Genomic DNA, 12,715 nt, shown 5'->3' on the forward strand with positions numbered 1-12,715 from the left:
TTTCTCTTACCGTAACTCACCTTGATTCTCGTGTCTGGACATATACTGTACGTCAATCAACCTGTTGAATAAATGTATTTCTTTCATTCTGTTGAAAAGTACATTGTACGTTTTCAAGCACAACACTTTTTCATTGAGTTCTCTCCGCAGCTTTAAGCATTCAATACTTGTCCTTGGGCCGAACAATGAAAATGTCTCTCCCTGTATGGTAGCTTGCTGCCATCAGTGCATTGCGGATGAATGGGACGCGAGTTGTTTCTCACAGTTTGGCTTAAAGTATATTACGAAAGGAAAAAATCCATCCATTGCCTACAGGGGGCCCACTGAGCTTAGTTCCTTAAGTCTAACACAATGCTAACTCCTACACTTTTTGGCTTGAATAATCTTCTTTCAGACACTGTCTCACACTGTCCACTAACGTAGAATTTACCCTCCTTTCCTTTTACTTCATTATAAATGTGTGTTCATTGTCGTCGTCGCCAAATTGAAAAATCCAATTATCATTTCCTCTGGAGAGTCATAGAATTGTTTTCTGGCATGTCAAGATGATTAGTACGTTTCTAGTTTTGCTGCTTGAATGCAATAATATAACGTCAAGCATTTAACTTCATACAATCATATTGTATAAATAGTCTACATAAAAATAAAAGAGAAGGGGACAGATAGTAGACCTAATGGTGAAAACACATTTTTCTTGTGGTAAGCCTATAAGCAACAGGGTTTTGTGAACCATCTTGGTCCAGAAACAGAGACAGCCAATGTCCACACTACAAAATGTCTACAGTTTACATTGGAACAACTTTCTCCTGCAGCCAAATCCCATTTAAACTGTTGAAAGTGGTCTGTGGAAAGCAGCCAACCCATACTCAAACCCCTTGGACATGGGCCCCTCTCCATGAAAATCTTAAATTAAAATTAAATTAAAATCCTGACACCCAAAAAGACTGTTATCTAAAAGTATTTCCAATTCAAGACAGGTGATCTCCTCTGTAAAGCAACAAACACATAGATACTGCACATGGAAAACACAATGAATCTTTCCTTGAAGAAAGTAAGCAACCTTGTCCATTGCATTGAGTGATGTACAAGTATCAGAATACCCATCAATCCCTTTCTGAGAAACTACTTTGATGGTCAGGTTTGACAGTAATTTCTTCAGTAACCCAAGCTGCACTGCTCATCGTCTTGCAGACAAAAGAAGTCTGAATCAAATTTCTATGACAAATATCTTTAAACACCGCATTCCTGAGGATGCAGACAAGTGGGTGTGTTTAAAGCCTCAGGGCTCACTCACTTGTATCTCCATTGTTCCAATTGCAGTTGATCACACAAAAGCAACTGAAATGGATTTGGTAGAGTAATTTGACCCCTGTCAGATAGTGTGGCCTCGGGCTGCGGTGATTTACCAGCCAGCGAAGTTTACCTTGGAACAAAGTAAGCCGGGCCTAAAGCCGGCCGGCAACACGATCCGCCCCTCAATGATTCCAAGGCATCTGGGGGTCACACACACGAACAAGTCTCTCAAAGGATATGTCACAGCGGAGAGAGGACCGTCCCCTTGGCCGAAGAAGAGAAACCTGATCCACGCACAAACACACACACACACTCACACACTCCCTCTCTGACAGGCCTGAGAGTGTGAAAGGGACAAGGCTGAGTTGAGCGTAAACCCACAGTGAGAGAGAGAGTGTGTGTTCAGTATCGATTAGTATTTGATCCCTGCCAGTCGCTCCTCTCCTGTGTCTCCCTGCAGGCTCCACACTGACCTTCTCTGTCTGTCTGTGTCACACACACACACACACACACACACACACACACACACACACACACACACACACACACACACACACACACACACACACACACACACACACACTAACTCACACATATATATTGAGCATGACTTTTGCCTTCTGTCATATGTGTGATGTGATATCTTACCCTTGATGGAGATGGTGTGGGGGCGTTAGGGGCATAAAGAGAAACAAAGAGAAAATAAAGAATAAAGGAAAGGATTTGGCTTCGGGCATGTGATGGGAGACAAATGGAGTGACTCAATGGGTCCATTATGACTCGGGAGGGAGGTTGAGAGATGGATGGCAGAGATGAGGCTTTGAGAGTATGTGAATAGATGTAGGGAGGCATAGTTTGATCAGACAATCTGCTTAACCAGCTTACAGCGCCTGGGCCTCTTCCCTGCTCTCCATCCTCCCGACTCTCCGTATGTAATCAGACGCACTTCGATAGCAGTTATTATCATAACTCGCCGAGTGTGCTTTAGCGCGTGTCTCCTCTGATTTAGCTATCAAGCTAATTCTTCAGTCGTCTTACATTTCTGTGTACCTCTATCTGTGACTCAGGGGTCAGAGGATTGGAAGGAATCTTTGATATGTTCATTTAGTTACTGCACGTTCCCCCCACTTCTGAACTTCCTTTTATCTACGCCAACCCCGCTGCGCCCTTCTTCTTTTAATCTACCATCATGGCTTTCTCTTGTTTTACTCCTGTCTCCCCTTTCCCTTCCTTTTACTCATATGGAAGGCAAGGCAAGTTCATTTATATTGCACATTCCAACATGAAGGCAATTCAAAGCGCTTTACAAAATATATGAAAAGCAATAAGACACAGAAACATATTACAAAATAACCTTTAAAAACATTAAAGAGGACATGTAATACCCGTTTTCAGGCAATTTCTTTTATTCTTTTTTTATTCACTGTGACATGTTCCCAAGCTTTAATGTTCAAAAAGCTCTTTATGTTTCTCATACTGCCTGTGCTGTAGGGCTGTACCCGAATATCCGAATATTCGTTCGTTGGAGTACTATTCGGTACTATTCGTTTTTTATTTTTTATTTATTGAAATCTCCAATATCAACGTGAGAGCTTGTGCCTCTTCGGGGGGTGCTAACACTTAACCATAAACTTGATTGTTTACTTTCTCCGTCTTTATATGTAGATATGACTTTTCTCCGTTAATCTCCGTCACGTTGTTTCCATAGCAACAACAACTTCCTACAACAACAAACACAATGCAATATCCTTTTCAATTTCAAAGAACACAAATTGGGTTATTTACATTAACAAATAACTATAAAACAACAATACTGTAGAATAACAAAATGAATGCCGTGAATAAAACGAAATACATGTGCTGAAGCGGTTCGCTGCAGATTACTACGCCCCCCCCCTCTCACGCGCGGGCCGAATATCAGAATATTCGCTGCTGATTACTACAGAATATCCGGAGCCCGAAAAATGGTATTCGGGACAGCCCTACTGTGCTGCAGCACCTCTTTTCCCCCTCTGTTTGAAACCAGAGCCCAGTCTGCTCTGATTGGTTAGCTGGCCGGCTCTGTTGTGATTGGTCAACCGCTAAGAGATTCCCCGCCCCTTATCCTATAACGTACAATGTGTTGGGCGCTAGCCAATAGAAGCGCGGGTGTTACATAGTCGATCATTATGTTAAGGAAGTAAACAAACAGTCCAACAGAGGCGTTTCAGGGGAGTTTGTGGGAGAGAAACTCCCTCAACTTTGGGATTTTAGCCTTTGCAGACCATTTAAATGCACCTAAAATACCACTAACACACTACAGGGAAAACCAAAAACGCTTTATAGGGCGTCTTTTAAAACTGAGTCCTTACACAGGTATAAAATACATTAATAAAAGTTACCGTGCAGTGTGAGATTTGAATTTATAAGGTATTGGCAATCAGAAAAGTTTTCAGTCTTTTTAAAATAAATCTATTTTCCTCGCCCTCTTCCTCTCTGCCTCTATAACTGTAAAGTCATGTTTTATAGTTGTATTTGCTGCATCGCCCTGCCTCTGTAACAAAATTGCTCCTTCCTACATGGACAGCAGTTTCCAGGGTAACGGAGACAGGGGAGAGAAGGCCATGCAGAGCGCTGTGGTTTCTCAATTTTATCAGCAGAATGTTTTGGCTCATTTCTGAAACACACGGTTGAAGAACTACTCCGATTTGTCAAGGCTTACCCTCGAGATTCTTTGTAATAACATTAGCAATAATAAACAAATTAAAAGGAATTGGTTAAAAGAAAACAATATCTTTGACAATAAATGTGATAAATGGATTAAATATAGAAGACAAACATTACTAATGACTCTGGTAAGATGCGACAGTCATTATACGTATGAGTAAGGATGTATCCTTAATCTTTAACTATATCCTATAAATGAATGCTCATCAGATTATTCTAAATATACTCAAAGTACCATTTTAATTTTGCAGCTGGTAAAAGTGAAGCTTATTTGAAATACTTTTTATTCACCCGATATAGTGCTATATAAGTACAGACCATTTACCATCAAAATTAACTTTATTTATATGTTTTGTTATTAATATGAACCTGCAAAGAAACTAACATCACCAAACAAGTTAGATGCTGCGTATCACAGTGCACTGAGATTTGTGACAAACTGTAAAGCATTAACCCATCACTGTACCCTGTATGCAAGGGGCTGGTTTGCTTTCATTAACTGTACGGAGGCTCAGTCACTGGTACATTTTCATATACAAAGCCATGTTAGGGGAACTTCCATCCTACATCTGCTCCCCGATCTCACGGTGAATTGTAAGTGGCTACTGCCTGAGATCGCATGCTGTAGTTTTATTAAATGTGCCAACTGCTAGGACTGTCTTAGGGCAGATAACATTTAGATGTGCAGCTCCACTGTCTTGGAATAGTCTGCAATTGAAATGGAAACTGAGCAATCTGGTGCCACTAAATGTTTTTAAAGCTCGGTTGGATGCTACACAATCGGAAGCTGTTGGTACCTGCTCATGTGGATAGTTATGTACATTGTAAACCCTGTAATGACGCTGTAAGATGTCCTTTTTGTTGTACTGTTATGTTTTTATGTTTCATGTGGAACCTACTTGAGCAGGTCTCCCTTGAAAAAGAGATCAATGATCTCAATGGGATACACCTGGATAAATAAATGTTTGAAATGAAATGAAAAAATCAACAAAGAATTTTTTTTTACAATCACTCGAAACAATCGAGTGGTAGAGGAATGAGTCATAAAAAGTACACATTTTCCCTCTTGCAGGCTCCCAGGTCTGGAAAGATTTTGAATGTCTTTGTAGTTAGATTACTGAGTTAAATTCTGCGGTTAATAAAGAGATGTAGGCTACTAGTTGTGTTGTACGAAATAGAGTAAATACCACTGGGAATCTGGGAAGACCAAAAAAGAGCAGCNTTTTATATATTTTTATATATCTGAGACCTATGCTATTGCCTAAAAATAGCACGATAAGTGACCTTTAAGGGGTTTTAATAGGAACATGTGTGAAACTGTGCTGGACAAATGGAAAAAGGCCCTTTCTAACAGATAAAATAGACCAAAGGTATTGTGAAAAACAAAAACATAAAGTGATGATTTTTGGATTATACGAATTTCATCATCATTTTCTACTTTCGCAGTTTTGAGACATTCTTTTAAGTATCTATTTTTATTGCAATTTATACGTTTTCATATATTGTTGTAAAAATAAATGGTTTAACCTTCATTTACCTAAACTTACAAAGTTGGACAGGAACTTTTTCTTTGGTAAATGCAGTCTGATTGTCTCTTGGATGGAAAAAAAATGAATATCCATTGAATCGATTCAGGAGGTGGAATATCACATTTTCGGTCCAGGCTATTAATAAATATGTAGAATTGAATGTTCTGTCAATTTTCTATGTATTTTAAATAGTTTGACCTCAGCACATCTTGGACCTCCATCATTCTGTTATTGATAATTTCCCATCTACATATCACACGTTTAATGCCTTTCATCATCATTCTTTCATCATATTTTTGTCCACAGGTAACTGGATCTTAGAGCGTTCAATAGATGGCGTCACCTTTGACCCCTGGCAGTACTACGCCATGACAGACACAGAGTGCCTGACGAGGTTCAACATCAACCCGCGGACCGGAAATCCATCCTACACCCGAGATGATGAAGTTATCTGCACGTCTTTTTATTCAAAGATCCAACCACTGGAGAACGGAGAGGTAACACTTATAGCTTCAGAAGTTGTTACACTGCCGCAGTAATCTGTAGTTGAGTTTTGTTTGGATTCAGGTTGATTTAAATGGTGCCAATGGGTTAAGTTGACCCAGGATGGGAAGCAGTGGGTCAAGTTTAATGAGGTTGGGGAGATTTTAACTAGGCGTGTAGAGTACAATAAGTTACATTGTGCATGGTCTGCTTGAACTATATTAAGTTAGACTGTGTCTTGCTTTTTAAGAATGATTTAGGTTGGTTTAGATCTCAAACTGGCGAGGTTAAAATGGCTTAAAGGTCCCATGTCATGCTTTTCCGGTTATTACCCGTCCCCTTGTGTGTTATGAAGGTTTTTATGCATGTAAACGGTCTGCAGAGTCAAAACCCTCAAAGTGCACCCTGTAGCGAGTAAAACTCTAACACAGAGAATACCTCCTCAAAACGCCTCGTTGGAGATTCGTCATTGCCCATTTGATTCTTCCGGGTATGCATGATGTCAACCGTACCCGGAACCAAATGGACCAATCCGTCCGCGGAGCCGTTACGTTAAGCCCCCGCTGATTGGTCCAAATTGACCAATCCACGGACTTCCTCACACACACACTCAGTGCAGGCAGTTCTGCTGATCTCTCCTCCCTGGCTGCAGGCTGATAACAGACAGTTGGGATCGCGGCGAAATTCTCTCTGCAGACCCATTCTCACAGCGTTTATCAAACTTTCTCTTACTCAATATCAAGACACACTTATTGTTTTTACTTCGGCTGTGACTTTGTGTGTGCTCAGGGTGAGTCTGGCTGTGTTTGGCTGTGTATCGCTAAACAAGGAAACCACACCTCCACGGAGCTCAGCGCGATTCACAACGTCCCGACCAATCAGAGCACACTGTGCTCACAGGGAGGGTGGGGGCTGGAGCTACTGGAGCTACAACGAGCCGTTAAAGGCAGAGAGTGAAATTCAGTGAATACACGTAGTTCACAGAGATGCTGTTTGAGAAACCAAAGTGATTTTGGAAAATTGCACAATATAAATATATTCTAGTAGACCTCAACAATGGAGTTATGATCAGTGGAAATGGCCATGAACATGGGACCTTTAAGGATCAACTATAACCCTTTGTCAACCTGCTTTTTAGCGTAGTAATTTGTACCCTTTGACATATCTGTGTGCCGCTTATTATGGGTTCAAATACTCATAAGGGAATATATAGCGTCCGTCTCATACTCTCCTGTCAACGCAAGCCACATCAGATTGGAACATGGCATTTACATTATTCAACCAGTGTTAGATAACTTTGCACAGCAAGCGCTTTTATTCCCATTGATCAAAGGCATGTAGTTATCAAAGCTTGTCATCCATATAAGCGCCACAAGGACACCATGTTGTTACAGACCAGTATGGAGCGCAGTAATGACTCTGTATTGTATTGACTGAGACTTGGGTGACAGCCACGCTGAGGGGAAAATGGATCGGTCCCCAGCTGTCAATCAAGAAGAGAATTTCATTATTTCCTCTTTTTCTCTCCCTCCCAGTCTTTTTGTTGCTCAGCCATATACCGCCCTCCTGCCAGTCGTCTCCGTCCTCGCTCTTTCTTTCCCATCATCTCTATCCAGTCTTCTTTTTTTCCCCGCTCACACAATCACAGCTCTGCAAACCGCCCCCACACTAGCAGCTTCACACACACTCTTGCCTTAGCCTTTAGTGCAATTGAATGACTTTTTTGTCACTATTGTCTAGCAGGAACAATTTCACCAAAGTAATTTATAAAATAACAGCTTCCAAAACACAACTGAATACTGCATTCATCTTAATACCGGACAATATCTTGGTATGAAAACATGAGCTACCCATTGCACGACAATGTACAACCCTTTTTATATATATAACCAGGTTTTGATAATGTAAATAAAGTGTAGTCTTTGCAATTATGATGGCTTCCAGGAAGTAGTTCATCATAAGACTTGTTGTCACACCACATCAGATTTATCTCTGTGTCTAACTCCCAAATGGGCCAGCAACTAAAAGAAGGCTCTGAAGGACGTCAACAATTTGGTCAGGAGTTTGTACTGCACAAGTACAATATCAGCTAAGACAGACACTGCGTTATTTTCTGTATTTGTTTATTCTACACATGGCAGTTATTTTAAAACAAAACATGTACAGTCTTTATGTAGCCCATGGTGGAAAGGAGAAGACACTCTTAACATCTAATAACCATACACATGTAAAATCAAAAGTACCGGTAATGTTCTGTCAATCACAGTTGCTTACAGAGATCTACAGAAACATAAAACTAGAACACAATCAAATATAATCTCTATACTGTCTGATTACGCTTTCTTAATAATACATTTTCTTAAACATAAGGATGTTCATACAGCCTCTTAAATCTCACGGTACAGACTGAGGTATCTTGATCTGTTACGTTGATTGTCATTATTATCTGTGTAGACATTCTTGGTCCCTAGAGGATGAATCATAAAGCCTTGGGTGATTACCTGACCCTTTTTTTTGCTGTCAAAGTTTTACCTTATTTAGGAAATATCTGAACATCTGCCGGATGTTTTTGATACCACATTGCTGCAGACATTCATGCCACCCAGAGGATGAGCCCTTCAGACTTGAGTGATCTCCTTGATGTTTGTAGCTAACGCTACATTGAGGGTTGTGGCTTTGATTGAAATGTCACTATATTTATTGGGTGGATTGCATTTAAATCAGCTTCAAATCTGCATGTCCTCCTCAGGAAGGTGTGTGTGTGTGTGTGTGTGTGTGTGGCCGTGATGGATCGTTGGAGCTATGTGCAACTCAAGGCATATGCTCGAACGGGAGCTGCCTGGACGCTGCAATCATGTTGCGCGCACTATCCGTGCTGAGTGTGCTGACTTTTCGTACAATGTCCCTCTGTCTGGCTACCTGCAAAAAGTCAAGTGCTCGGCACAGATGTCGGCGAAATGCCTCTCCTCTGTTTTCATTGAAACAGCTCCTTATATCCGTTAGCGCAGCTAGCTAGCACCAGATGCTAACAACAACAATACACTTAAGGTGCTCGCACCACACATACACACACCCTCCTGGTCCTCCCGATGGCCAGTCGGTGCCTGCCGGTGAGCGTGGAAGTGTGGTCTGCCGCAAGCGGGCGGCAGGAGCGGGGCAGGAGCGGGACTGTCAGCATCAGCTTGTAGATGGTATTTTAAACTCGATGCGCTCTGAAACTACGGGGCGGCCGAGGACAAAAAATACACATGCGTTAATCGCGTTAACTTGACAGCCCTAATTAATATGCCACTCCCTTTTCCTGGTTAAATTACCACAGTAGCTCCCGACCTTTTTTCAATGGTAACTCGGCTTAAAATATAAGCAGATTGGTACAATGTTGTTACACATTAAGAAAGCTGTGTGTCAGACGTACCTGACACGATGTTGACGATGCGGTAAGGAATTCCTAGCGTCTGGTAGAACTCCTCTGCGGTCCCGATCATCTCATCAAACATCTCCCATGATTTGTTGTCATGTGGGGAGGAATACACAAACTGCTCGATCTACAAAGAAAAAAAGATTTATGACATTGTTTTTCACCATATACCAAAACAAAACAGTAAATCACTCAATCACTGACTCGGTTCAACACACATAACTGCCATTGAATTTGTTAACTAAATAAGTTATACCCAAAATGTGGCAAAGTCAGCAGGCTTCTGGAATAACCAATTAACATTAGTCTCATTTTCAAAATAAAAGCCCAAAAGAGTTACTGCACACTAACAGGAGGCTCATGATGAGGCTCAAAGAATAACTATCATTACAGGAATATTAGTTTTTCTTTAAAAAAAAGCCCTATTCAGTAACTGTGACCTTACTGTAAGCTCCTGACGATGCACGTTTTTCAAAACAAAAAGCCCACATAGATGAATAGTATCCTTACAGGAAGCTCCGGACAAGGCCTATTCGTTTTCAAAGTAAAAGCCCAATAGAGCAACTATTATTTTGGGAAGCTTGGGCTTAGGCTTGTTTTTCAAAATAAAAGCCCAAGAAAGTGACAACACTGCCATTGCTATACGATTCTCATTTCCAGATCATTATTTCCTGCATTACAGCTGACCTTCTCAAACTGGTGCACTCTGAAGATCCCGCGCGTGTCTCGGCCGTGGGAGCCCACTTCCTGTCTGAAGCAGGTGGAGAAGCCGGCGTAGCGGATGGGCAGGTCCTCGGGTTTCAGCCACTCGTCCCTCAGGAAGGCGGCGATGGGCTGCTCCGAGGTGGCGATCAGGTACTTCTCATCCACAGAGTTATCGTCTGACTTCTCGCTGCCCTTACCAACGACCTGGATAAAAACACAGGCGGGGTTAGGATGTACAAACAATGATATCAAACCATTTGAAAGGTTTTCACAGAGTGAATTTGAATGTTTATCTTTGCAATTTCATGAATATAAAGGACCTGTGTATTTGTTCAAATTGAATATTCCATAAATGTAAGTTAATTTTACATTAGCAAATTAAAACATAAAGTAGGTATTATTAAAGTTAACTAATTTTGTAGTTAGTTATTGTAATGAGTGATCAAGTTCAGTCAGAATATTCACACAATGTAAGATGACAAAAAAAGAGTGTACTACTACTCTCTAAAATGTGCAGTTCTTTGTTTAGGCCTCCATGGGGCACTGCCACCACTAGAACTAATACAAAAGTATGAAGACATCTGAACATCTCATCCCAAAACAATGGTTTTATTAGCCTGGTGTTTGATTTAAAAAATACTTAAATCTCAATGTATTTTTCACAATGTTGCAGGATAGTGAAGGACAGAAAGGGGGTATGACAACACCTTTTTAAGTTAAATACAATTGAACAGAAAAGGTTTAGGAAGTCTTTAAAAACCTCTGTACCTTGTAGAGCTCATCATCAAACTGGCTGAGCTGCGCCACTTCCTGCATGACCTCTTTCCTCATGAAGAAGGGCGTGTAGAGCGGGGTGTACTCCTTGCTGTGGAGGAGCCTCAAGCCGTAGTTGATGAGAGCCTGCTCCAGGAACACCAGTGGGCCCTGAGGGGAGATGACGGAGAAGAGACAAGAGGAAAAGCATGAACAGCTTCTCTCTCTGGTGATTTCATGTTCATCTGCTGCATGGGTCTGCCCTCACCTTCAGGAAGTAACCTCTGCTCCCAGCCACCACAGCCCCCCTCTCTCCGTCGAAGCCATCGATCATGACCACCAGGTCCACGTGGGAGTACTTCTTCTGCACGCTGGAGTCGCCCCAGGTACGCTCCACCTTGTTGTCTGCATCCTGTCAGCGGGGAACAAGAGGAAACTTTAAGGGGCGGGTTCACAGTCAAAGGTCCGCCTCCTCATTCTAAACCAGTGTGAGAAGGATACATTCCATTTTCCAGTGTGCAGTGGGAGCTTTGGGATTTTAGCCGTTGCAGACCATTTATATGTTCAACAACACACTACAGGGAAGGGAAACCTCAAAAAGCATTAAAAGCCTTCTATAAGTTATTAAAATGGTACCTTTTAGCAGCTATCTAGCTAGCTAGTTTAGTTGCTAATTTCTTGTTCATGCTACAGCAGTTTTCACCAATTACACATTGATGGTATGCTTCCTGTGATTGGTTTTGTGTTTCTACCAGAAATGAACCACTCCATTCTCCTGACAGTGCTTAGAAACCTCCCCCCTGTTATAAATTAGTCATTGATGGATCATGTAATCACAATTATTGGTAAATCACTTGTCAACCGATGTGACTAAACCCAGATGATGTGTTCTGCTCTATCTTTTACCGGCCTGTGTGGGGCCCCTCACCTCATCGTTGCTGATGGGCACAGTCGGGTGCAGGAGGTTTCCGATCTCCCTCAGGTAATCGAAGCGCTCCGCCTCCAGCTTTATTCTCTGGATATCAGCTTTCTCTACTGCCTCGTCCACTAACAAACGCACCTTTTTGATCTGGGTTACCGTCAGGGGCTGACATAGAGAAATGGAAATGTGCAAACAAGTTAACGAAAGAAAAAAGACATTTGTGTGTTCTCTCTTTTAAGAACTGTGCGAATCAAAGTGCAAACACTCATAGGGAATGAAGGATTAGAGAAGGCATTCATACCGATAGTGTTTCAGCTGTTAGGGACTCAACGTATTGGGCTTCTTCTGGTAGAGAGTCATCATCTCCAACTGGTTCCTTTTTCTGCATTAAGAACATAAACAACAATAGGTCAGATATACAGTTAAATACACCCTCTTAAAGAGCCTGTGACAGCCTCCCAACAACTGTTGTGCAATGAAATATTGGGCTACTAGTAATCTCGAACCGTCAGTTTAAAAAAGAAGGTGCGATACCGTTCCGATAAATACCAATAATTTCGAACATCGCGGGGAAATTCCTTCGACTCATTTTGAGGTTTTGGGGGAAGCCGGAAGTGATGTCAATGCGGGAACGCTTCACTGTGCAGCGAGAGAGCCAAACACGGACAAAGTGTGTTGTCATGCGTAGAAATGGTGAATTACTGAGTTTAGGCACGTTAATAACGTTTTAATGAAGTTGACTACAGTATATTCATATTTGTCAGTGCTTTCATGTCAATTCGGCGAACATAAACATAAATGATCGTGGTGAAGATGATGATTAAATTAGGATTAAAAATCGGTAGTGAGAGCTGCTGAATTTCCTCCCGTCGGATGTGATATAAAAACAAATCGATTACTTTTGTA

The 12,715-nt window shown here is 41.5% G+C and overlaps 1 protein-coding gene across 1 annotated transcript; it reads right to left on the bottom strand.

The window, feature by feature from the left end:
• Nucleotides 1–9,400: 9,400 nt before the first annotated feature.
• Nucleotides 9,401–12,223, bottom strand: sars1 (seryl-tRNA synthetase 1). Its single transcript, XM_010779809.1, has 6 exons — nucleotides 12,111–12,223; nucleotides 11,816–11,974; nucleotides 11,156–11,299; nucleotides 10,903–11,058; nucleotides 10,117–10,338; nucleotides 9,401–9,556 (listed from the first exon to the last, which is right to left on the bottom strand). Exons 1-6 carry the CDS (start codon nucleotides 12,204–12,206, stop codon nucleotides 9,401–9,403), a joined length of 933 nt encoding a protein of 310 aa, XP_010778111.1. The 5' UTR covers nucleotides 12,207–12,223.
• Between the last annotated feature and the right edge of the window lie 492 nt (nucleotides 12,224–12,715).

The sequence above is a fragment of the Notothenia coriiceps genome, unplaced genomic scaffold (assembly GCF_000735185.1).
Source record: "Notothenia coriiceps isolate Sejong01 unplaced genomic scaffold, NC01 NC01_scaffold00020741, whole genome shotgun sequence".
NCBI lineage: Eukaryota > Metazoa > Chordata > Actinopteri > Perciformes > Nototheniidae > Notothenia > Notothenia coriiceps.